Source organism: Lampris incognitus, chromosome 5 (genome assembly GCF_029633865.1).
Source record: "Lampris incognitus isolate fLamInc1 chromosome 5, fLamInc1.hap2, whole genome shotgun sequence".
NCBI classification, from domain to species: Eukaryota; Metazoa; Chordata; class Actinopteri; order Lampriformes; family Lampridae; genus Lampris; species Lampris incognitus.
Window position 1 is genome coordinate 20445972 of NC_079215.1, and position 27500 is coordinate 20473471.

Consider the following 27500-nt stretch of genomic DNA (forward strand, 5'->3'; position numbering starts at 1 on the left):
AATATTCCTGATACCTGTATTAAGTGTAGTGAGGCAAGGGGGACGCTGTTTCACTGTATATGGGAATGTGTGGCAGTGAAAACCTTCTGGCAAGATGTTGTTGATATGATTGATCAAATTTTGTCAAAGAAATTACCATTGAGTCCAAAGCTTTTTATTCTTGGTTTATATCCTACCACCCCACATTTACATAGCAATGAGTTCAGATTTATAGATATGTGTATATTACAAGCAAAACGTGTAATTGCTCTTAATTGGAAAAGTGTTGATGGACCAAGAATTGGTATGTGGGTTAAAGAAATGGCCTCAAACATGTCAATGGAAAAGATAATGTATATTGTTAGACGTAAACAAAGTGTTTTTGATAAAATCTGGGGATTGTTTCTGAACTTCCTAAGACGTAATACTAATGTTGGTAACTTGCTTAATCAAGAACAAGCTCTGGGGGAGTAGAACAACTCTATCTGACTGTTTATATGCGTAAAAGCAACTGAAAAAAAACCACACCCTCTAATCAGTCTGTGAAAGAAATTATTGTTATTATTATTTTATTTTATTATTTTTATTAATTGAATTTTTATCTTTATTATCTTCTTTAACCCTGCTTTGAATTGTATTACTTGTTATAGGGACAGGGTTATGGGGGGGGGTAGGGTGAAAATGTTTGCTGCACTGTGCTATTACTTGTTTTGATGTAATTTGCAAACAAAATTCAATAAATATATTGCTTAAAAAAAAAATCAGCCACAAAATGAAAGATGGAAGTGAGAGACCTATCGCATTTGCATCCAGAATGTTAACTAAAACAGAACAGAATTACTCTCAACTGGAAAAAGAGGCACTGGGTCTTGTTTTTGGAGTTATGAAATTCCATGAGTATCTTTATGGAAGGAAATTCTTGTTATTGACAGACCACAAGCCACTGTTGAAAATTCTGGAGCCTAAAACAGGTGTGCCAACACTGGCCGCCGCTAGATTACAAAGGTGGGCTCTAATTTTGGCAGCGTATACATACGAAATCCAGTACAAGAAGTCAGAGCAGCATAGCAATGCTGATGCTTTATCAAAATTACCTGTGAAGCCTGATGTAGATGTGGCGTCAAACCCAATTTACAGAGTGTCTTACCTGGAAGACTTACCTCTTACTGCTAGAGAAATAGCCAAAGAAACAGACAGAGATCCTGTGTTAAGAGTGGTTCAACAGTTGGTGTTAACTGGATGGCCTAAACATGTACAGGATGAGTCACTGAAGCCTTATTTTCAGAGAAAATTAGAGCTTAGCATTGAGGATGATTGTTTATTATGGGGTTACCGTGTGGTAGTGCCTGATAAACTAAGAGACAGGCTATTGTTGGAATTACATGAGCACCACTGGGGAATAGTTAAAATGAAGTCCCTCGCCAGAAGTTTATTCTGGTGGCCTACATTAGATGACAGTATTGAACGTGAAGTGAATCAGTGTACTATTTGTCAGCAGCAGCGTAGTATGCCTGCTACCGCACCGATACATACATGGAAATGGTCTTCGAGTCCATGGGAAAGAGTACATCTTGATTTTGCTGAGGACCACAAGCAGATGTTTTTAGTAGTGATGGATGCCTATGCTAGATGGCCAGAGATAGTTCCCATGACCACTACTACTTCATCTAAGACAATTGAAGCAATGAGAAATTTATTTGCAGCTTATGGGTTGCCTAAAGAGGTTGTAACTGACAACGGACCTCAATTTGTATCGCAAGCGTTTGAGTCATTTTTGACTAAAAATTGAGTAAAACACATCAAGTCACCTGCATACCATCCTGCAAGTAATGGTTTAGCTGAAAGATTGGTCCAAAATCTTAAGAAATCCCTTGCAAAGAATAGAGCCATTGGTGGTATGACGCTTGAGCACTGTGTAGCAAATTTTCTGATTGGGTACAGAAACACACCCCATACTAAGACAGGAAAGACCCCAGCTGAGCTATTTCTGAGAAGACAGGTGCGAACCAGGTTGTGTCTTATCAGACCAAAGTTCTCTCAGAGAATGCAGACCGAGTCTGAACCAAATCTTCCCTGTGTTAGGTCTTTTAAGGTTGGTCAAAACGTGTTGGTAAAAAATTACAGGGGAGGGGAGAAATGGTTGAATGGAGTTATAAGTGAAGTGTTGGGTCCTGTCACATACAGTGTTGAAGTAAATGGAAATTGTGTGAAAAGACATGTGAACCAGATGTTGGGTGTTAAGGGAAATCCAAATCAGACTTAAATGGACTCTTGTGATGGAGCTTCTTGGGAGATTGATGATTTCAATGCAGACACTGATGTGTCAGAACATCCTGAACCACAGGTTGTGGAAGAACGACCTGTAGAACCACCACTGCCAGTTGTGGAAAGGAACACTCGTCCTGTGAGAGACAGACGTCCTCCTGATAGACTGAACTTGTGACTGACATGCAGATTGGTTATTGAAAAAAAAAAGAAAAGAAATTTGTAATGTAATGTATGGTTACTGTTGAAGAAATACTGTACATGTTTATGAGCTTAAGAGCAAAAAGGATATGTTAGAATCCTAGAAAAAAAAAAGAAGTTTGAATTTACAGGGGAGGAGCTGTGGTGTTCCCAACACAGAATATTAACCAGTGTGGGTTGGTTGGTTTTGAATGTGCACATTCAAATGTGATTGGTGCTGAATGAGGTGGAGGTCAGCTATTGGTTGTTCCTGAAGAGTATATAAGGCAGAATCGCAACCAGGGCGCTCTCTTGGTACTCCGCTCTACTCGGGATAGCTAGGTTGTTACAGCGTAAGAATAAATATCCTACGTTACTGTCATAAGTCTGCCGTGTGCACTTTCCAGTTATCTACTTAAACAGTTTAGAACAATATTAGTGTTTCATACACGACAATGTCCTTCTTCATCACATCCATAAACTTCCTCTTTGGTCTTCCTCTTTTCCTCTTGCCTGGCAGCTCCACATTCAGCATCCTTCTCCCAAGATACCCAGCATCTCTCTTCTGCACATGTCCAAACCATCTCAATCTTGCCTCTCTTGCTTTGTCTCCAAACCTTCCAACCTGAGCTGTCCTTCCAATATACTCATTCCTAATTCTGTCCTCCTCCATCACTCCCAATGAAAATCTTAGCATGTTCGACTCTGCCACCTCCAGCTCTGCCTCCTGTGCTTTCATCAGTGTCACTGTCTCCAAACCATATAACATAGCTGGTCTTACTACCATCTTGTAAACCTTGCCCTTTAACTCTCGCTGGTACCCTTGTCGCAAATCACTCCTGACATTGCTCTCCACCCACTCCACCCTGCCTACACTCTCTTCTTCACCTCTCTTCCGCACTCCCGATTACTTTGAACAGTTGACCCCAAGTATTTAAACTCACCCACCTTTGTCACCTCTACTCCTTGCATCCTCACCATTCTGCTGTCCTCTCTCTCATCCACGCATAGGTATTCTGTCTTGCTGCTACTGGCTTTCATTCCTCTTATCTCCAGTGCATACCTCCACCTCTTCAGGCTCTCCTCAACCTGCACCCTACTCTCGCTACAGATCACAATGTCATCCGCGAACATCATCGTCCACGGTGACTCCTGTCTGATCTCGTCCATCAACCCGTCCATCACCATTGCAAACAAGAAAGGGCTCAGGCCCGATCCTTGATGTAATCCCATCTCCACTTTGAACCCATCTGTCATTCCTCCTACACACCTTACCACTGTCACACTGCCCTCATACATATCCTGCACCACTCCTACATACTTCTCTGCCACTCCCAACTTCCTCATACAATACCACACCCCCTCTCTCAGCACCCTGTCATATGCTTTCTCTAAATCTACAAAGACACAATGTAACTCCTTCTGGCCTTCTCTATACTTCCCCATCATTGTTCTCAAAGCAAACATTGCTCTTTTGTGGCATGAAACCATACTGCTACTCGCTAAACATCACCTCTGCTCTTAACCTAGCTTTCACTACTCTTTCCCATATCTTCATGCTGTGGCTGATCAACTTTATACTTCTGTAATTATTACAGTTCTGCACATCACCTGTATTCTTGAAAATTGGTACCAGTATGCTGCTTCTCCCCTCTTCAGGCATCCACTCACTTTGCAAGATTGTGTTAAACAATCTAGTGAAAAACTCCACTGCCATCTCTCCTAAACACCCCCATGCCTCCACAGGTATGTCATCTGGACCAACTACCTTTCCAATCCTCATCCTCTTCATAGCTGCCCTCACTTCCTCTTTGCTAATCCACCACACTTCCTTATTCAATATCCCCACATAGTCCAACCTTCTCTCTCTCATTTTCTTCATTCATCAGCCCCTCAAAGTACTCCTTTCACCTTGTCAACACACTCCTTACTTGTCAGCACATTTCTATATCTTTCATCGCCCTAACCTACTCGACATCCTTCCCAGCGCGGTCCCTCTGTCTAACCAATCGGTACAAGTCCTTTTCTCCTTCCTTAGTTTCCAATCTCTCATACAACTCACCTCATGCCTTACCCTTTTCCTTTGCCACCTCTGTCTTTGCTTTATCCCCCAACTTTTTTTTAATTAAAAATTTATTTCTAGTTTTTCCCCTTATCCCACCCGATTAACCCAATGGCATATGGCCGGAACTCTTGTCGAATAACTCCCCTGGCTCACATTTCCACATGAGCCAGGGGAGTTATTCAACAAGGAGATAGTCATAACACCAGCTTTCCACATGAGCCAGGGGAGTTATTCAACAAGGAGATAGTCGTAACACCAGTTTCCTTCAAACTCGTGTCAGCTGCTCTCGCTATTTTACACACTGAAGCCTCCTATGGATTGCATTACCTTCAGGCCGTGAAGGAAATGTAGGGAGAATGCTTTCGGTTGCCTGGCTGCAAGCGCCCAAATGGGCCAGAGGGGTTGCTGGAGAACAATGAGTCCCCGAACACTACACTGATCTACATCCACTATCCCTCGGGTAAGGGTGGCCTAATGAATGCTTTACCCCGTGGACGCTCTGGCCGTGACCGGTTATAGCTAGACCAATGGTCTGGGATACGTACCTCCCAGCCGCATCACGAGCGGATTGCAAGAACGGCGGTTTATTCCGCTCGTCCATTAGAGCGGCCTTATCCCGCAACGTCTTGTACTCCTGTCTACTTGCTTCATCTCTCTGATAATCCCACTTCTTTGCCAACCTCTTCCTCTGTATACTTTGCTGTCCTTCCTCAGTCCACCACCAAGTCTCATGGTCTTCCTTCCTCTGTCCAGATGACACATCAAGAACCTTCCTAGCTGTCTCCCTCAATATTTCTGTATTGGTTATCCAGCCATCTGGGAACTCTTCACTACCACCCAGTGCCTGTCTTAACTCCTTCCTGAACTCCACACAACAGTCTTCCTTCTTCAACTTCCACCATTTGATCCTTGGCTCTGCCTTCACTCTCTTCCTCTTCTTGACCTTGAAAGTCAGCTTACAGACCACCATCTGATGCTGCCTAGCTACGTTCTCCCATCACCACCTTGCTGACTCCAATCCTTTTCAGATTGCGCCCCCTATTTAAGATATAGTCCACCTGTGTGCACTTTTCTCCACTCTTACATGTCAACCGGTGTTCCTCCCTCTTCTTTAAATCCACAGCCATTTACATCCTTTTTGCAAAATCCACCACCATCTGTCCTTCCATATTCCTCTCCTTGGCACCATACCTGCCCATCACCTCCTCATCACCTCTGTTCCCTTCACCTACATGTCCATTGAAGTCCACTCCAATCACCACTCTCTCCTCCTTGGATACACTCTCCACCATGTCACCCAACTCACTACAGAATTCTTTCTCTTCTATCTCACACCCAACTTGCGGGGCATATACGATGATAACATTCATCATCACATCTTTGATTTCCATCTTCATACTCATCACTCTGTCTGATACTCTCTTCACCTCCAACACATTCTTGACATACTCTTCTTTCAGAATTACCCCCCCCTTTTTCTCCCCAGTTGTATCTGGCCAATTAACCCACTCTTCCGACCCCTCCCGGTCACTGTTCCACCCCCTCTGCTGATCCGGGGAGGGCTACAGACTACCACATGCCTCCTCCAATACATGTGGAGTCGCCAGCTGCTTCTTTTCACCTGACAGTGAGGAGTTTTGCCAGAGGGACGTAGCTCGTGGGACGATCACGCTATTCCCCCCATTTCCCCCTCCCCCCTTTAACAGGTGCCCCGACCGATCAGAGGAGATGCTAGTGCAGTGACCAGGACACATACCCACATCTGGCTTCTGTAGGGACGCCCAACCAAGCCAGAGGCAACACGGGTATTCGAACCGGCGATCCCCGTGTTGGTAGGCAATGGAATAGTCCGCTATGCTACCAGGAACCCCCCTACCCCATTTCTTCTCCTATCTGCACCATGATAGAAGATTTTGAACCCACCTCAGGTGCTCCTGGCCTTAATTCCCTTCCACCTGGACTCTTGCACACACAGTATATCTACCTTCCTTCTCTCCATCATATCAGCCAGCGCTCTCCCTTTACCAGTCATAGTGCCAACATTCAAAGTTCTGACTCTCACCGCCACACTCCTACCCTTCCTCCTCTCCCGCTGCCTCTAGACATGCCTTCCCCCTCTCCTTCTCCCAATAGTAACATAGTTTCCACCGGCACCCTGCTGGCCAACAGTACCGGTGGCGGTCGTTGGTAACCCGGGCCTCAACCGACCTGGTATGGAAATCTGATTTATTATCCGCATATTTGATTTAGCAAAGGTTTTACGCTGGATGCGCTCCCTGACGCAACCCTCCCCATTTATCTGGGGTTGAGACCGGCACTAAGAATGCACTAGGTTGTGCATCCTCAGTGGCTTGCAGGGTGTGAATCATGATATTCACAAATTATGCATAACAGAAAAGGCCGAGGCAAGACAACCTATAAAGGAACAGGAAGTAACGAGGCCATAATTAGAAACCAGTCTTTAAAACGGTCCGCCATTCAGAAATAAGCGATCAGAGAATGCTTTGACTGACCAATCAGAACTGAATAGCCAGCATAGCAGTGTAATAAGTGAGGGACAATCCATGACAAGTAAAGTACCACCGGATGCAATGCAGAGGCAAAGATGCACACCTCGGAGTGGATTATCCCTTTTACACCATGGTCACTTATCAAAGAATTATAATAAAAGCATTCACTTATTCTTTTGGTGAATGTTTTGGACTCAGAATTAAAAGGTTATGAAGGAATTGTTAGCTGCTAAGCTAAAGCTTTCAATGTTTACCGGTCTTGCTACTGAATTAGCATGTTGCTGTGGTTACATAAAGACTTTGTGGCCAGTGTATAAATTTAGCACAGTGATTAAACATTTCCTTTTAGTACGTGTGCATCAAACTGTTTTAATGCACACTCTCTAGCCAATCAGAAACCATTATTCTCTGTGACCACAGTATAACATGACATAAACGGATTCCATGATGCCGTTGGACCTTTAACTCACCGGGATCCATACTTTCGTATCCCCTCTGCATAATAGTTCGGTCAATACGCGACACCAGCCATGTCCCCACAATGACACTGGACAGCAGCCTGCAGATGCAGTTGCTCAGTCCCATCACCACATTGTAGAAGAAGAAGAAGTAGTTGAAGCAGTGGAAGGCCTTCCTGAGTGATGGTACAAATAATTATGAGTAAAACGTAACAAGAAAAAGCCCTTTTAAAAAAGTTTTTTTTTAATCGTTAAATATTTGGGTGTATTGCTGAGTAATTTGAAGAATATTATTACAATATTTGCTTATATATGGAAAAATAACATTTTTAAGAATCCAACTGAGATTCATCACATTTAACCGTTTGATAATGTAAAGTAAAATATCAAATTAAAAGTAATTTTCAGATAATACTCCTTTAAATATTTCAGACCTAATTTTCTGAGAAAATTTAGGGAATAAGATTGTCATTATCATTAATCTGTGTGTATCACATATTGTGTATCACAATATGACAATATCCAAAATTCTTCCCAATACAATATCATTGTGTTATCTGTTTAGTGGTTAAATTGATAGGTTCAATTTTAATTTACAAACATCAAGGCTAGAGTCTTGAGCTGAATGTTTTTGTCTTTCAGCAGTATATGATGGCAGAGCCAGTACCTGTTATTTAGAGCCAGAGGTTTCTGTCTATCAGTGGGATTTATCTTGTCTTGGAGAAAGAAGACCTGGACCAGAGCCACCTGGAAAATCACTAGACCAATAACTAGACCAATGGTCAGACTGGCAATGAGGTAAAGAAAGAGAAAAGTAAGTGAGTCTCATTTCTATCCTATCTATATCTATCTATCTATCTATCTATCTATCTATCTATCTATCTATCTATCTATCTATCTATCTATCTATCTATCTATCTATCTATCTATCATTTCTTTGTTGATGTACACTACCGTTCAAAAGTTTGGGATCACCCAAACAATTTTGTGTTTTCCATGAAAAGTCACACTTATTCACCACCATATGTTGTGAAATGAATAGAAAATAGAGTCAAGACATTGACAAGGTTAGAAATAATGATTTGTATTTGAAATAAGATTTTTTTTACATCAAACTTTGCTTTCGTCAAAGAATCCTCCATTTGCAGCAATTACAGCATTGCAGACCTTTGGCATTCTAGCTGTTAATTTGTTGAGGTAATCTGGAGAAATTGCACCCCACGCTTCCAGAAGCAGCTCCCACAAGTTGGATTGGTTGGATGGGCACTTCTTTGAGCAGATTGAGTTTCTGGAGCATCACATTTGTGGGGTCAATTAAACGCTCAAAATGGCCAGAAAAAGAGAACTTTCATCTGAAACTCGACAGTCTATTCTTGTTCTTAGAAATGAAGGCTATTCCATGCGAGAAATTGCTAAGAAATTGAAGATTTCCTACACCGGTGTGTACTACTCCCTTCAGAGGACAGCACAAACAGGCTCTAACCAGAGTAGAAAAAGAAGTGGGAGGCCGCGTTGCACAACTGAGCAAGAAGATAAGTACATTAGAGTCTCTAGTTTGAGAAACAGACGCCTCACAGGTCCCCAACTGGCATCTTCATTAAATAGTACCTGTTAGAGCCTGTTTGTGCTGTCCTCTGAAGGGAGTAGTACACACCGGTGTAGGAAATCTTCAATTTCTTAGCAATTTCTCGCATGGAATAGCCTTCATTTCTAAGAACAAGAATAGACTGTCGAGTTTCAGATGAAAGTTCTCTTTTTCTGGCCATTTTGAGCGTTTAATTGACCCCACAAATGTGATGCTCCAGAAACTCAATCTGCTCAAAGAAGTGCCCATCCAACCAATCCAACTTGTGGGAGCTGCTTCTGGAAGCGTGGGGTGCAATTTCTCCAGATTACCTCAACAAATTAACAGCTAGAATGCCAAAGGTCTGCAATGCTGTAATTGCTGCAAATGGAGGATTCTTTGACGAAAGCAAAGTTTGATGTAAAAAAAATCTTATTTCAAATACAAATCATTATTTCTAACCTTGTCAATGTCTTGACTCTATTTTCTATTCATTTCACAACATATGGTGGTGAATAAGTGTGACTTTTCATGGAAAACACGAAATTGTTTGGGTGATCCCAAACTTTTGAACGGTGGTGTATGTTTGTTTTGTTTGTTCATTTGTTTTTTTTCTCCCCACCCCGCTTTTTCTCCCCAATTTTTCCTGACCAATCCCCCCACTCTCCGAGCTGTCCCCGTCGCTGCTCCACCCCCTCTGCCAATCCGGGGAGGGCTGCAGACTACCACATGCCTCCTCCGATACATGTGGAGTCACCAGTCGCTTCTTTTCAGGGGGATGTAGCGTGTGGGAGGATCACGTTATTCCCCCCCAGTTCCCCCTCCCCCCAAACAGGCGCCCTGACCAACCAGAGGAGGCCCTAGTGCAGCAACCAGGACACATACCCACATCCGACTTCCCACCCGCAGACTTGGCCAATTGTGTCTGTAGGGACGCCCGACCAAGCTGGAAGTAACATGGGGATTTGAACAGGTGATCCCCGTGTTGGTAGGCAACGGAATAGACCGCCATGCTACCCAGACGCCCTGTTCATTTGTTTTTTTGTTACCTTAGAGATAGCAGCAGCTGTTGTTGAAATCATGCCACATGACATGTACCCTCTATCAATACTCTTAAATTAAAGGCCCAATCCCGATTCCCCCCCTTGGCTGTGTATGGTAGGGTGACCCGTTTCCTTTGGGGATTGAGGGGTAGTGGTTCTCTAGCCCCCCACATGGCCCTCCAAATGGAGCGTTTTCAGATGCAGACTCCAAATGTAGTGGTAGAATAAAATTCCTAGAATGCTTTTTGAACAGAGGCAGTTTAACATGAGACATGGCTACCGGTGTAGGGAAAGAAGCCCATAAATGTGTATGTCTTCACAAATAATCAAGCAAAATTTTTTTTAAATCCATTGGAATATCTTAGTTTAATGTGGATGCAAAGGAATATGTCATTGGATCGTTATAACAAGCATTTCAGAAAAATCTCTTATTTATGATGTCAATAAAACTTTGTGTAAACGACGATTTGTGAGTGACAGTACAGTTATTTCCATGTCCCGTGTATGAAGCTTGAAAAATGATCCAGCAGAATATTTTCCACATTTCGCCGCTCATCTGATATCAGTGCAGGACAGAAATTTCTATGGACAGAACTACACTGAAATAGCCAATGTGTAAACATGCTTCCTGGCATTGTCAATAGATTAATCTGTCTTGTTCTGTCCTGCAAATCTGGTCAGATTTGTCATGATAATAGTTGATAATGGTAGCAAGCAACAGGCTTTAAGATAAAATGTATGGTACTATAATGTTATAACCATGTTGTAACATTCCAGGGACTCCTGAGCAAACTATTCCAAGCAGCAGACGTAATGATGATGGTGATGATGTAACGAGAGGTGTCCCATTTCCTAGGTGAAGATTTCAAACCATACCCCTTCTAGTGCCATTCTGAAGGGCCAGTACCCAGAAGAGGGAAGTCCAAAACTCGGGTTAGGGCTGGGGGGTAATTGGGATTGGGCCAAAGAGTTAAAGGCTTTGGATGGCTGGCTGGCTGAATCTATCTATCCATCTAATCTACCCATTCGTCTATCTACCCATCTCTCTATCAATTGATCTGTCAGTCTGTTGATGGAGAAATTGATCAATGGAATGATCAAGCCCCCCCCCCCCCACACACACACAAATACACAGCCTTACAGTATAATCCCCACGTTGGTGAGCATGGCCATGGCTCTGCCATGCTGAATAGGAAGGACCAGTAGGTAGACAATCAACAGAGCAAACAGGAACTGAACAAAGTGGACAATCAGGTAACCTTTAAACCAAGCAGAAACATGCATATATACGCAAACACATGCACACACACACACACACACACACACACACACACACACACACACACACACACACACACACACACACACACACACACACACACACACACACACACACACACACAGACCATGGCCCTTGAATTATTAATTTGCTCAATCCTAATCTCAGAATCTCGATCTCTTCAAGATGCACATGTTAATTTACTCCGCAGATATAGTTATTATATTGTGCTCTTCTCGTTTCCAGTGTTTATTCTCTAGTCTAGCCTCACTGCTTTCCTATACCTGCTTAGTACAGTTCAGAAGTAACGGGGTGCGGGAACCTAACCTAACAGGCACTGGGCATATACAGAGATACTCTTGAACATGTACACCGATACTCCATGTAGCGTCTTCATTTTATCTTACATGTGACTCTTTGACTGAAAGAAAAAAAAACATGCTTACATAAGGACAATGTTAATTTCACATGTAAGTGCTTTGATTTAATCCAGGTGAACCCTCTTGCTGTGAGGAAGGGGTGCTAAACCACTGTAAAACTAAATAAAAAACAGACCTTATGAGATTCGACCGATACCCACAGGGCAAGGATGACAGAACCACAGTCATAGACTTCTTGCTACTTTAGTTAATAGTGAACCCACCACCAGCAGGGCCATTATGACCAGTTTTTTCCACCACCTAGTAAATTTATGCATGTATGTATCTGTCCATGTGCTGTGTGCTTTGTTTTGCAAGCAGTAATGTTAATTGTTTACTTTTTAAGGAAATATTTCTTACCCCATAGTGTAAAGGCTATTTGCCATCCAGAGTATCTTGCAATGGCAGCCTGCAAAAATCAATAACAATCATCATCATCATCATCATCATAACCCTTGTTTACAGCCTCACAGTTAATATGTGCATTGGTTGTGCTTGTGTGTGTGTGTGTGTTTGTGTGTGTGTGTATATATATATATATATATATATATAAAACTTTGTTAAAAGAAACACTAAACTGTAGGGAAAGTGCTCAACAAATAAGGAGCAAAATAATCCAGTGATTCAAGTAAATTCTCTATGAGACAGTACAAGCCTGTTTCATGCCATAAGCAATCATCAGCTGTCAATAAAGTCACATGGGAAAGAACATACAATTAACTGCCTCGTCATGCACATCACATGCACAACGTCCAATGGGGAAGGGAGGGGTGCCTTCATTCAAAAAATTCAAAAACACATGATCGCTAACGGTCAATTAAGGGGGGTGGGGAGGTTGGTGGTGGTGGGGTGGGGTTGGTATTTGTCTATTGGCATGATTTATTTATAATTGCAAAATAGGTGCTTATATCTGTGTCTGCAACTGCTGGACAATTCATTCCTGTTATTCAATGTAAACATTTCTGGTTTCCAATCGATGAAATATTTTTCAGTTAGACATAAATTGCACATTTTACTACTGGTTGAATATGCTTTGTTCATTTTAATTTTTTTTTTGAGAAACAACCGTTACCCCCTTGTCTGTGTTTATGTGAATGGGGTGATTGTATATCTGTCACATATTTATTTGTACTTGATGTCATTTCAGAGGATATTGGAGGGGGTGGGTGGGGGGTGGGAGACATGTTAGGGAGCAGGGGAGGAATGGGAATTATACTGGATTTATTTCATGATTGACTCTGTGATTTCTAAAATGCAAAATCCAATAAATATAAGTTTAAAGAATGTAACATCTTTAAGCCATTATATTTGGTCATTGGCGGACAGAAACATTAATTATTCAACCACCTGGAAAATCCTCTCAAGAACAGGGCATATTCAACCAGTAGTAAAATGTGCAATCTAGTATGTCTAACTGAAAAATATTTTATCATTTGCAAACCTGAAATGTCCACATTGAATAACAGGAATGAATTAGCCAGCAGTTGCAGACATATAGATATAAGCACCTATTTTGTAATTATAAATAAATGATGCCTATAGACAAATACCAACCCTCTCCTGCCTTAATGGACCGTTACTGATCATGTGTTTTTTTAATTTTTGAACGTAGGCACCTCTCCCTTCCCCATTGGATGTTGTGCACGTGATGTGCATGACGAGGCAGTTAATGGTATGTTCTTTCCCGTGTAACTTTATTGACAGCTGATGATTGCTTACAGCATGAAACAGGCTTGTACTGTCTCATGTGTGTGTGTGTGTGTGTGTGTGTGTGTGTGTGTGTGTGTGTGTGTGTGTGTGTGTGTGTGTGTGTGTGTGTGTGCGCGTGCACATGCAAAACGCACCACACTAACGGCAGAACTAGGGTTGTGGAACTTCTCAGGAAGAAAGCCCTTCTCTCCTTTCCACAGTCTCTTCAGGTGTTTCCTAAAGCAACAACAGATGGAAAGTCCTAACATAGTCCCGTTTTCAGAGTGATGCCTCCGTCATTACTGATGGTACCTGTGACCTGACCTGACCCAGGCTGCCACAAATCTTGACTATGACTCTCGACAAACTTGTATTGTAACAGCCATGTTGCATTTTCAAGCTAGTGCCATCCAGAAAACTTACACTACATATCATTCACCCAACCAGACTATTCCTTTATCTAAAATTGCTTTTTCCGGCTTTAGCCGTATCAAAATCAAGGTGGAGGCAGTAAACTGATCTGCACCACATCCCAAAGAGATTTCTTTTTTTTTTACAGTGTGTAAAATTTGACATTTATCTATTTACAGTATTTTATTTTTGATGTCAGTACAGCCTGGTTTGTGCCACTGCTCAGGGTTGTGATGGGCATGGGCTAGGGCTGAACAATATATCATTTCAAAGCTCTTATTGCTTGATATAAAACAAAATCTTGCAAGGTTCACTTTTTTATGACTAGTCTTGAAAAAAAATATTCTAGCGCAACTGACAGATAATATAGTCTGATTTAATGACTTCGTGGACAACTGCCTTATTTCTCCATCCAAACACACCATTACTAGAATGATCAATTTTTTTGTTGTTTCTTTATTGACACGTGATAAAAAAAAGATTCCTATATAATGAGAAAGAGAATATGAAGGAAAATTGCCTAAAAACCCTCAATGGACCTGAAAAGTGGCATTCTCCAGGCAGCATACTACAGGAAATAATACTACTACATACTAATACTAATATATATATAGTGTGTGTATATATCACTCATATATTTTCGGAATGTGTGTGTGTGTGGTGTAAGTGTGTGTGTGTGTGTGTGTGTGTTAGTGTAGATAACGGGACCGAAAACTAAAGCACTTATGATCCTAATTCTTTTTGGAGGTGGTAGGTATTGTTCCAGAGAGTACGGGAAAAATCTCAAAAAATTAAAATTATGTATAATTATGCAAAATATGCGTTTTTTTTAAAAAATGGCTAAAAACCACGTTTCTCGGCATTTCAGATGATTATGAGCATCTTTGATTTTTTTTACCTATATAAAAATTTTTTTATGGGACTTAGAAATGTTTTTGTTATGGCTCGCTCACCCCGCACCGTGGCCCGCCCACCCCGCGCCGGCAGCCAATCGGCTCGTCAGGGCCGGGCTTAGTCATCAGGGCTGGGCTTAAGTTTGGTGGCCTCCCACGTGCCCGTTGTCAGTTCGTGTTGTAACCTCCCCGCGCCCGCAGTAGCGGCCACTCTCCTCTCACGGTCCTTTTCTCTACGAACTCATCCCAGCCCTTGGTTCATGTTTTTCCCTTGCAAAGTTTCCCCGTGGAAGTATCCTGCCGTGTTCCCGTTTGGATTACCCGCGAGCCTTTTTCCCCTTGGACTTTCCGTTTTTTTCCTTGTCGCTCATTGCCTTCCTATGTTTGACTAGTTGTACGCGTAAGGAATAAAGTACGCCAGTTTTCGGCTAACCCCATCTCTGTCTGGTGTCGTGCGCTTGGGGTCTTCCACAAACCCTAACAGTACGAACTGACCATGACGACCCCAGCCGACACAGAGAGCGTACCGGCCAGCCCGCTTCGAGCGGCTCTCCTCGAACAGATCCAACTGACTAACTCCCACACCCAGCAGCTAGAGGCGGCCTCCGCCGCGGTGAGAGATCTTCAGACTCGGGTCCCGCCCCTCCAGGCCTGTGTGGGTAACATAACGAGGCAGCAGGCGGCGTTGGCGAGCCAACAAGCAGAGATCCTGCGGCAGTTGCAAACCATCACGGCGGCTCTCACCATCCAGCCGCCGGGCCAGCCTGCCCCTGGAGTCATGGGTAACCCGCCCCCTGGGCCCGCTGCCCCAGTTAACCCTGTGGGGCTCAACCCAGTTCCCCGGGAGCCCTGCCTCTCCAGCCCACAACCGTTTGATGGCGACTTTGAGACCTGTGCCACGTTCATCATGCAGTGTGAGCTGGTCTTCCTGCACCAACCCAGCATGTTCACGTCTGATAATTCCCGGGTCGCTTATGTGACCAACCTGCTCACAGGCCGAGCAGCTCAGTGGGCCACTGCTTCCTGGTCCGTGAAGGCCAGTTTCTGCCTCACCTACGAGGCCTTTGAGGCGGAACTACGGAAGGTTTTCCACCATCCAGTCGGTGGCCAGGACCCTGGTGCTCGGCTGAGCAGTATCCAGCAGGGCAGTGGCAGTGTCACAGACTACTCGGTGGAGTTCAGGCTGGCCGCAGCTGAGAGCGGCTGGAACGACCGGTCACTTCGGGTCACCTTCCGGAGAGGTCTCAGCGAGGCTGTCAAGGACCAGCTAGCCACCCGGGAGGAGCCCACCTCCCTCGAGGACCTGATCAAGCTCGCCATCCGCATCAACGGACGCCTCCGGGAGAGGAGGCGCGAGCGAGCCCTGCGTGGATCCCCGTCCATTCCCCAGTCATCCAGCACTCCTAACAGGATCCCTACTCCTGTTCGCCCCACTTTCCCTGTGGTCGTTTCTCCCCCCGCGCCCCAGACCACGACGGGGGAGGAACCTATGCAGCTGGGGCGCACGCACCTTAGTCCGGCCGAACGGGAGGCCCGGTTCAAGGCGGGTCAATGCCTCTACTGTGGCCAGAAGGGACATCTGATCAGCGGCTGCCCCACTCGGCCAAAAGACTAGGCTCACTGGGGCCCCGGGAGATCCTCGTGAGCCGACTTTCCTGTTCCCGCCGTCCTGCCTCACAGAACCATCTAGTTAGCGTTACCCTGGCCTGGGCTGACCAGGCCAGGGTAACGGGTTGGGGGCTGTCCTCTCCCAACGGTCAGCGTCTGACCAGAAGGTCCACCCATGCGCCTTCTTCTCTCGCCGGTTCCTCCCCGCCGAGGAGAACTACGATGTCGGGAACCGGGAGCTGCTGGCAGTGGTGGCTGCTCTGGAGGAGTGGCGCCATTGGCTGGAGGGGGCGGAACAGCCGTTCACCATCTGGACGGATCATACGCCAGTTTTCGACTAACCCCATCTCTGTCTGGTGTCGTGCGCTTGGGGTCTTCCACAAACCCTAACAGTTTTGGCATTATGCAAAATATGCACTTTTGCAAAAATGCACTTATGATCCTAATTTTTTTGGAGGTGGTAGGTATTGTTCCAGAGAGGACCAGAAAAATAGCAGAAAATTAAAATAACTATAATAATTATGCATAATTATGCATTTCAGATGATTTTGAGCATTTGGGGGGGAGGGAGTTGGAGTGGGGGGGGGTGGTTAGCTGGCAGGATGAAGAGGAGGGAGATTTAGATGGGTGGATAACCAAACCGCTACATTGTAGCGGGGTTCTTCTAGTATATATATATACTATATATATATATATATATATCCCCACCTGCCACCCAATGACTGCTGGGATAGGCTCCAGCGTCCCTGTGACCCCGAGAGCAGGATAAGTGGTTTGGATAATGGATGGATGGATGGATGGATAATATAATATATATATAATAAAATACTAATACTAATACTACAGGCAACAGAAAAAGGGAGAAAAAGGGAAACAAAAAGTATAAAAAAGGGAAAAAAACCAGCAATGTGGTATGCACAATTTTATGTATCTATCAATAATTTCAGATATAGCAAAAGAAGGAGACACATTCCAGCACAGCACCTGACAACAATGCAATTCTTTGTAAATGGAGTTTTACATGTTAGTAGCTGCATAGATCTGGTGAAATTATGCAACCCCTTTATACTTTTTTAAGGGAAGTAATCACAATTTTCAACATTATTTCTCTTTAAAGGAATAACGCTCCATTAGCTGCCATAATACTGAGCAGTCTTCTGTGTGTCTCTGAAACGCCATTGAAACTTATGTCTGCTGTTGATGACATTGGGGTACTAGTGTGCAATATATGATTTTTAGAACTTTCTGGTTTGCTGAATTTTTTTTATAGAAAATGTGAATATTATTCCAATTTTCTTATACAGCTGGATGTGGCATTTTTAGTCACATTATGTATACAATGCAGTATGCATGACAATAATGAAATGTCCTCCCAATGCCACACCACTGAAAGACAAAAAATAATAATATTGAATTTATGGTCAACTAGTTATCTGTACATGATAACACATCCCCGCTGTCTCGCATTTACTGTTGCTATGTCAAGGTTGATCATTAAAAACTTGCCCTGCCTTCCCACACACACTATATCATCAGGGGGGAGTGGAGTCCATAAATGACTCTGGGGTGTTTATATGACATGTTCCTATTTCATTTTCCCTACCTGTAACAGGCCAAGATATGGAGGGTGTAGACAACGGAGGTGAGACTGGCAAAGATGGTGGTGGCGAACCAAGACTCTGGACACAAACATAACTACTCATTCAACTTTACTGTACAGTCAGAAACAATGTGTTCTCATTCGCCAAGATACAAAGACTGACTCAAGCTGCATACATGAAACAAATAACACATAACATGTTATAAAAGTAGGACGTGTGGCATTAGTAGCAAGATGGGAGACAAGGGAATGTCTGAAGTTTGTGAAAAAATAGCTGTTTGCATACAGTGTGCAAAATCAAAAAGCACACATATAGAAAGAATCTAAATCATTACATACCGCATTCACACAAAAAAAACCTTCATCCTGTTAACCACACAGACCCAAATGACACCTGTAATCGACAGTGGGACTCATGACTCAAAGACTAACTCCTTCAGCCAGTGGTTCTCAATCAGGTCCTCGGGGACTACCAGTAGCTACTGCTTGTTTTCTATTCTGCCAGGTAGTGTTGGAAGCTGGAATAACTGGAGGCACAGGGGGTACACCTGATGACCTGACTGAGAACAACTGCCCTAAAGCATACACCGACTAACTTGGCACACTGACTCACCTCTTGCCACATAGATGAACTCTTCCAGTTGTGGTATCATGGCTGCCAGGATTTGGCTCTGGTTACAGGAAGCAGCCAGCTGTTCCAGTGTGTTTTTCCACATGTCCAATTGATCAAAGGCCAGGCCACTAAGACTGTAATCTGCCAGGGTCATCTGGTAAATAAATTAATAAAAAAGATAGATAGATAGATAGATAGATAGATAAAAAGACTGTATGTGCATGTGTCTGTGTGATTGTGTGCATTCTTTAGAAATGTTCAGCATAGATGAAAGAGGAAATAAATCCCATTATGCTTTTATGGATTTGTCACCATCAAAAGGTGACTAACCATCTCTAACTCCTGGGCTGATCTTGGGACCAAGTGTATCAGGTAAGACACAGCTGCAGCTAATAACATTACTGATGGGTGTTTGACGTAGGTCTGGCAATGACCAAGTACTGACAAAACCACTCATTCAGTAGGTAGTGAACTGCTAAGGGAGTCAGACATTTTGCAGTGGTATTCAGTTTGGTGCCATGGAGGTCTGTGTGTATGCAGGTTGCTTTTTCCAACCCAACACTACACCAGCTGTTTTCACTGATTAGTCCGCCTGTGTGGTTGTTGTCATGTTAATCAGTGAAAATAGCTGGTGTAGTGTTGGGAAAGAAAACCTGCATACACACAGACTTCCATGGCATACAACTGAATGTGACTTTTCTTGGATGTCTCAAAGTCATGATTGCTCAAGTGTGATGGAAGTTCAGCTCCCAGTAAAATGCCCAGAATGCAACACAAAAACCAGTGAACATCTTTGGGCTACTTTTCCCGAGCTGAGGGGAGATGCAAAACAAGTGATCCAACCTTACTTACAATTGTACCAGGTTGTACAGTTTATTATGAACCCAGCCACTGAGGTTGCACAATCCAGTGCATCCTTAGTGCTGGTCCCAAGCCCAGATAAATGGGGAAGGTTGTATCAGGAAGGGCATCCGGTGTAAAACCTCTGCAAAATCAAATATGCAGATCATAAATCAGATTTCCGTACAGGATCGGTCGAGGCCTGGGTTACTAATGACCGCCACCGGTACTGTTGGCCAGCAGGGTGCTGGTGGGAACTATGCTCTTGTTGGGTGAAGGAGAAGGAGAGGGGGAAGGCATATCGAGAGACAGCAGGAGAGGAGGAAGGGTGTGAGGGCAATTCATATATGTATGTTGCTTACTTTTAATCTTTGACCACAGATCAGCTATACTATGTTTACATTGTTTGAACAGATGTCTGGGGGCTCATATGTAGTAGGACAAGGGGGGGGTTAAAGATGCCTCTTCTTATGCCAAATGGTAAAGGCCTGATAACAGAGGGAGGTGTGAAAGCCATTTGAGTGTCACGGGAAGTGGTCCTGGAGGGTCCTGGCAGAAGGTGAGGACAAAGGGAGATGACCTCTTGGAACAATATACAAGTTCTGTTACCCAGCAGGAGGACAGTTCATCAAGATAAGTTGTCTCCTCCAAGATAAGATGAAGGAGAGACTCTTAAGTATGCACCATTGTGATAGAAACCACTTCCTGCTCATGACAAAGAGACTCTGGGTACTTATCATTGTGATCAAAGCAATGGGCATTGTTCTACTGTATGGTATAAAGATGGTGTGCTCTGAGATCGGGGCATGCACAAGCGTCTGAGCTTGTGCGTCTGTTCATTGAACATATATTAAAATCGTGTGACAATATTGCAAGAGATTTTTGTCTCGTTCCTCATTTAATGTCAGAATGGAATTAAATAATTGCCATGACAAAGGGTAAGCATGGAAGTGAGAGTCGTAACTTTGAATGTTGGCACTATGACTGGTAAAGGGAGAGAGCTGGAAGGTATGATGGAGAGAAGGAAGGTAGATATACTGTGTGTGCAAGAGACCAGGTGGAAGAGGACTAAAGCCAGGAGCATCTGAAGTGGGTTCAAAATCTTCTATCAGGGAGTACCTATCGGAAGGTGGAAGGAGTACTTTGAAGGGCTGACGAAGGAAGAAAATGAGAGAGAGAGAAGGTTGGATGGTGTAGGGATAGTGAATCAGAATGCGTGGCGGATTAGCAAGGAGGAAGTGAGGGCAGCGATGAAGAAGATTAAGAGTGGAAAGGCGGTTGGCCCAGATGACATACCTGTCGAGGTATGGAGGTGGCAGTGGAGTTTTTAACTAGATTGTTTAACACAATCTTTGGAAAGTTAGAGGATGCTGGAGGAGTGGAGAAGAATCATACTGGTACCAATTTTCAAGAAAAAGGGCAATGTGCAGAACTGTAGCAACTACAGAGGTATAAAGTTCATCAGCCACAGCATGTAGAAGAGGAGAGGCGACGATTAATGAGCAGCAGTATGGTTTCATTCCGCAAAACAGTACTACAGATGTGATTTTTGCTTTGAGAATGTTGATCGAGAAGTATAGAGAAGGTCAGAAGAAGTTACATTGTGTCTTTGTGGATTTAGAGAAAGCATACGACAGGGTGCCGAGAGAGGAGGTGTGGTATTGTATGAGGAAGTTGGGAGTGGCAGAGAAGTATGTAGGAGTGGTGTAGGATTTGTATGAGGGCAGTGTGACAGTGGTGAGGTGTGTGGTTGGAATGACAGATGGGTTCAAGGTGGAGGTGGGATCGGCTCTGAGCCCTTTCTTGTTTGCAGTGGTGATGGACAGGCTGATGGACGAGATCAGGCAGGAGTGTCAGTGAACTATGATGTTCACGGATGACATTGTGATCTGTAGTGAGAGCAGGGTGCAGATTGAGGAGAGCCTGGATAGGTGGAGGTATGCACTAGAGAGAAGAGGAATGAAAGTCAGTAGGAGCAAGACAGAATACATATGCATGAATGAGAGGGAGGACAGTGGAATAGTGAGGATGCAAGGAGTAGTGGTGACAAAGGTGGATGAGTTTAAATACTTGGGGTCAATTGTTCAAAGTAATGGGGAGTGCGGAGGAGAAGTAAAGAAGAGAGTGCAGGCAGGTTGGATTGGGTGGAGAAGAGTGTCAGGAGTGATTTGCGACAGAAGGGTACCAGCAAGAGTTAAAGGTAAGATTAAAAGCTGGTATTAAGACCAGCTATATTGTATGGTCTGGAGACGGTGGCACTGAGGAAAAAACAGGAGGTGGAGCTGGAGGTGGTACAGTTGAAGATGCTAAGATCTTCATTGGGAGTGACGAAGAAGGACAGGATTAAGAATGAGTGTGCGGAGGAGAGATGTTGGGTATATTGGGAGAAGGATGCTGAATAATGGAGCTGCCAGGGCAGAGGAAAAGAGGAAGGCCAAAGAGGAGGTTTATGGATGTGGTGAGGGAAGACATGGAGGTGGCTGGTGTGACAAAGGAAGCTGCAGAGAACAGGAGGAAATGGAAACAGATGATCTGCTGTGGCGACCCGTAACTGAACTAGCCGAAAGTATTAGTAGTAGTATTAGTAGTAGTAGTAGAAGTAGTAGTAGTTGTGCAGTTTATTATGTATTTTGAAGTATGTTTTACATACATGGCTACTTCCAGGCCCCCCCCTCACAAAACCCAGGCTTTATTTAGAATAGATTGTGTGGAATGTACCTAGCTATAGCTAATGCCACTAAATGTTTGTGAGCAGGTTGACATCAGAGTTAGCTGTTATGATCATCTCATGTATGGTTGATTTTGATGTCATATCATTACAGTGTGCCACTTTGAAATCGTTATATTGTCAATGAGTTATCAGGGTGTCTCAATGTTCATTAAATCATTTAACTAATCAGTGCCCAAAATCCAATATAATGTATTGTGATTCACTACCGACTGAACTAGGGAGCAGTTTGAGACACAACTATGGACTGCTGTCAGCGCTTGCTCATTGCCACAGCTACATCAAATGGACCCATCATTAATATCTATTCATGCATCTTTCATTTTGGCCTAGCCTGCATCACTTTCGCCCCAATATAAGCCCAGCATCTATAGATAATTTGTCACCTTTAGATGGTAGCAAACTCACAAGGCCACACTAGCACTGTTACCCTGTACAACAAATACCAGATCATACAAATACACATAAAGAGACCTAGCTTGGTCCTCACCGTATAAAGGCCTATGAGTGACACGACAGAAGTGCCAATGATTCTGTTGGGGAACTTGAAGAATGGATCCCACTTATATACTCGTCTCTGGAGCCAGCTCCCAGGCTCACTAGTGCAGATAAAGACAGGTGTAAGTGTGTGTGTGCGTGTGTGTGCATGTGCGTGTGTGCGTGTGCGTATGCGTAATTGTCTTTTAGTCCATGTTTGTGATTGTATTTGTCCAAATTCATGTTACTTGTCGACCTATGATCTGGCATTTTCCTCAGCAATCTCTTCACATGCTGCATCTGGTGCTGCTCCATCAGCTCCTGTTGGTCCTGAGAATTGACATAGAATAGCCAGGTATCTTTTTTAAAAAAAATTCAGATTACAACCTCCTGCGCCTTTGAGTAGGTAAATGTAAATGTAAAAGAGAAATAATATTGTCGCATGAGAATACTGCACAGCACAAAACCTCAAATGTGGTTCAAACGGACAGTACAGAACGTACAGAAGCATGCAATATGTATGACTAAACATATATGCATGTATACTGTCGGCATAGTATCGGTCAGTGGGATTATCTGGAAGGTCCGTCCCTGTTATGGTTAGGACCACAGAGATTTTATATCATTTGTGTTAGTGAGTTTAACTGACTTTAAACTTCAAGAGAAACCATGTGTGCATGCAGGGTTTACAATACAGTCATATAATAACACACATTGCATTGTGTATTGTAATGCAAAATGCTCAAGACATGAAAATAAGAGCACAGTAAAATGGACAAAAATATGCCATAATGTTCAAACAAACATTGGTTCAATGGACAAGGGTTCAATAGATTAATGTAATTCAATAAGTGTTGTTCCTTACTAATAGAAATAATAATAATAATTGAATCTATATAGTGCTTTTTTAGACACCCAAAGTGCTTCACATTGAAGGGGGTAACTCACTTCAACCATCACCAATGTACAGCACCCACCTGGGTGATGCATGGCAGTCATTTTACACCAGAACGCTCACCACACAACAGCTTGAGGTGGAGAGGAAGGAATCATTGAGCCAATTACATGGGGAATGATTAGGTGGCCAGATGGAGAGAACCAGGTTGGGGATTTTGCCAGGACACCGGGGGACCCCCTACTCTTTGCGATAAGTGCCATGAGATCTTAAATGACCACAATGAGTCAGGACCTCGGAATAACATCTCATCTGAAGGACGGCATCTCCTACTGCACAGTGTCCTCGTCACTGCACTGGGGCATTTGGGGTTTGATATTTGTTGTATTTTGTATTAGGACCAGAGGGAAGACTGTCCCCTACTGGTTCACCAACACTGCTTCGATGGTGTTGGTGGGCCACCACCAAAATGCACTGCCAAATACAGATATTGTATTGCATTTTATTATTGTGTTATTGTATTGTATATTGTTATCTTGCAGTGTTGAGAATAATGTAGCTACTTGTATATCTTGTTCAGTTTTTTAACCCATTGCTATTTTATGAACATTTGTCAATATTTGTGGAAACAAAATCCATTAAAAAAGTCTAACCTTAAGTGATTTTATTTTATCCCAAACAGGCCCAAGATGTGTTGATACCTGTAAGAAAAGACCAACTTTGAAAGGCACATACACACCCTTACCTCCACCTCCAGCTGCAGAAATATGCGGATGGCCTTGACCAGCATGTAGGTGTACCGTCCTAAGAGGAAGATGAGGGAGAGGATGCAGGGCCACTGAGCGATCAGCTTCTGGTAACGTCCCAACTCCTGAAAACACAGACAGACAGATTTCACTTGTTCATTTGTTAATGGCTGCATCTGTTCATCCAATTATTCATTCATGCATTCAATCTATGAAGCGTTACTTTTGACTACCACCGTATCCAAATACCCCTGAATATATAATTTCCCATGCAGAGGGCAAAAAGGGACTTTTTTTGGGGGGGGGGGGGTTCTCCCCAGTTGTATCCTGGCAATTACCCCACTCTTCCAAGCCGTCCCGATCTCTGCTCCACCCCCTCTGCTGATCCGGGGAGGGCTGCAGACTACCACATGCCTCCTCCGATCCATCTGGAGTCACCAGCCGCTTCTTTTCACCTGGCAGTGAGGAGTTTCGTCAGGGGGATGTAGCGTGTGGGAGGATCACGCTATTCCCTCCAGTTCCCCCTCCCCCTTGAGCAGGTGCCCTGACCAACCAGAGGAGGCGCTAGTGCAGCAACCAGGACACATACCCACATCCGGCTTCCCACCCGCAGACACAGCCAATTATGTCTGTAGGGACGCCTGACCAAGCCGGATGTAACACGGGGAAAAAGGGATATTGTATCCACCGAGTTATGATAAATGTGCAGAAGTTTGCCAGGATGAAGTTGGTGCACATAATTTCCAATTCAATGGTGATACACTGGAGGAAGAATAGCGAAGCTAATATCATATACTGTTAAAAGTGAAACAGACAGTAAAAGACACACAGCCATCTGCAATCTATGAAATAAAATTGTTCTAGTGGGTAGGATGTGTTATTTTTATTGATGATTTCAGTTTTAACTGACAGAGCTGGACACTACTGTCCTGTGTGTTCATTACTGAGAAGGAGGATATAACGTCTGAATAGTATCTACATTACACTCTGCATCGCCTGGAGAGTAGTTGTGTTGTCATACTGATTTCTTGTTGTTTACACTGTCTTAAGTCTTTATCATTGGACATTTTGGAGTTCACTTACTGTTATACAATTCAGTTTCTCCACAAGCAGGAAAGAGTTTATCTAATTTCATCATCCCAAAATAACCCAAATAAGTTTGGGTGTTTTCCGCTGCAGAATCCCTGTATTTTAGGAGTCGTTACCAGAAGTCCCTGGACTACATCTGAAACGCTCCCTTTATGTGTGGGCTGAGTACTCACCTACCTTACCAGCAGGACAGGTCACCATGTCCCACAGAGTAACAACGATCCTGCAAACAAACAAAAAGAAAAGAAAATGTTGTTCATATGACTACAACTCATCGTCGGTCCATCCATCCATCCATCCATCCAAATTCTTTAACTCTAACAGCTGCAGTAAGGAAACCTGCCTGCGGTGTTATTTTAACAGCAGATACCATTATCTCTGCGATAACACACAAAGATAGATAGATAGATAGATAGACAGACAGACAGACAGAGCTAGATAGGGAGATGTTTACCAGGAAAGAGTGTAGAGTATTCCCAACATAGCGCCGACTCCTCTGAAAGGTGTGGACAGGCAGGCAAAGAAAGGGAAGTAAGCCAAGCCTATCTCCAAAGCTCCAACCAGGTAGACTATGGCTGAAAGCAAACAAAATGGCCTTTCAGAAATGCAGCCCCACTAACATTTTTTTTTTACCTGTCCTAATTGGGTAGCTTTTGAATTTTATAGCCCCTCTTTTTTCACATGTGCTTTTCATTCATTGATTTTCTTTACCCAATAAACTCTCTCCAGGGTCATAGGAGGCTGGATTTTATCCCGCCATAATTCGAGCAGAAGACAGGAAGATAATCTGGCCAGGTCCCAAACCCATCGCGGAGGCACTGACACAACATCAATTAAACCTTTACCAATTTGATTCAACTGATATGCTTGTCTTTGTACCATGGGAGGAAAACAGCCCTCATGTAAATACCGGGACAACATACACGTGACAAAATAAGAGCCAGGTTAAAACCTAGAGTGCTCATACAGTGATGAACTCATTAGCCACCAAGGCATCATCTGCACATTTCACATGAAATCTAATATAATAAGATAATTTACATACACTTGTAACACAACAGCATATGTTTCTGATGCATCTGCCTGGTGTACTTTTTAAAGTCGAACCAAAATCAGTACTCAGATTGGACTCTAACAGCCTTGAATACAGCATAATAAAACATTCAGCAACAGATCTTTCATTTATTTATAAATTACTAATATTATAATTCCTATACTTTCTCCCCCAATAACTGTTCTCAATATTCTCATTAACTATGAGGGCGTGGTCTAGTCTTAATTCATATTCATGAGCTGACCTTTGAGTGACAAGTACAAGCAAGGCTTGGTGTAATGGTGGGCGGGGCTTCATGATTTGATCTGATTGGCTGTATGTACATGAGTGTGTCTGATGACATTGTACAGATGAAAAGATAGGAGAAGATGAACTGGGGGAGCGCTTTTTAAAAACAGAAAAACTTAATTTCACCTTTTATACCTGTATCCATCTTTAAGCAGAAAGAGAGTGCAAAATGCCCGATGACTGAAGTAATAAGTGCTTTCAGAAAATATTAGTATTTTAATTTCCATGTAATTTAATGACTATAATTTCTCTGTACCCCAATCAAAACATTAAGGGCAGTCTGTTGATTCCAGTGAGAGTACCTCTTGCCCATGGGGGGACGTCGAAGGGGATGTAGCGTTCAGAAAAAAGCAGCAGGACACTGGAGGACACCGCACCAAATGCAAACCCGTAGGACCAACGGTTACTGAGGCTGCCGATGGTGTCCAGCGGCCTGGGGGACACCCACAGTCACATTTACTCGGGCTACTTGGACAGGGATACTGAACCAAAAGCAACAGAGTGAACAATGACAACATAACAATGAAGGAAAGGTGAGCTAGCAAAAATGCAACAAATTTAAGGAATCAAATCTGACCTTTAAATGCTCACAAAGATCGCACAGATATGTTATGCTGTGGGTGATTTACACGTGTGCTGCACGATTAATCTCATCGCAATCGCGATGTCAGCCTGTGCAGTTATATAACCGCAAAAGGCTGCGATTTAATTAAATAATGAAATGTGCGCGTGTGAGTGTCTGTGTGCAGTCTGCATATCTACGCCCATAATAAGAGACGACCAATCAGTCTCTGTTTAGGCAGTGAC

General features: G+C 43.4%; 1 protein-coding gene across 3 annotated transcripts in view; it reads right to left on the minus strand.

Moving 5' to 3' along the window:
• Positions 1-27500, minus strand: part of stra6l (STRA6-like) — a 62195-nt gene that overhangs the window by 18628 nt on the left and 16067 nt on the right. For 2 of the 3 annotated variants that reach the window (XM_056280268.1, XM_056280269.1), the window contains 13 exons: positions 26996-27126; positions 25806-25926; positions 25529-25574; positions 24262-24387; positions 22878-22951; positions 22635-22743; positions 18577-18730; positions 17967-18042; positions 13607-13688; positions 12123-12171; positions 11206-11323; positions 8125-8244; positions 7470-7633 (listed from right to left, as the gene is read on the minus strand). In XM_056280268.1, the coding sequence (XP_056136243.1) occupies positions 7470-7633; positions 8125-8244; positions 11206-11323; positions 12123-12171; positions 13607-13688; positions 17967-18042; positions 18577-18730; positions 22635-22743; positions 22878-22951; positions 24262-24387; positions 25529-25574; positions 25806-25926; positions 26996-27126 (1370 nt within the window). The remainder of the gene's footprint in view (positions 1-7469; positions 7634-8124; positions 8245-11205; positions 11324-12122; positions 12172-13606; positions 13689-17966; positions 18043-18576; positions 18731-22634; positions 22744-22877; positions 22952-24261; positions 24388-25528; positions 25575-25805; positions 25927-26995; positions 27127-27500) is intronic. The other variant, XM_056280270.1, reaches the window with a different exon arrangement.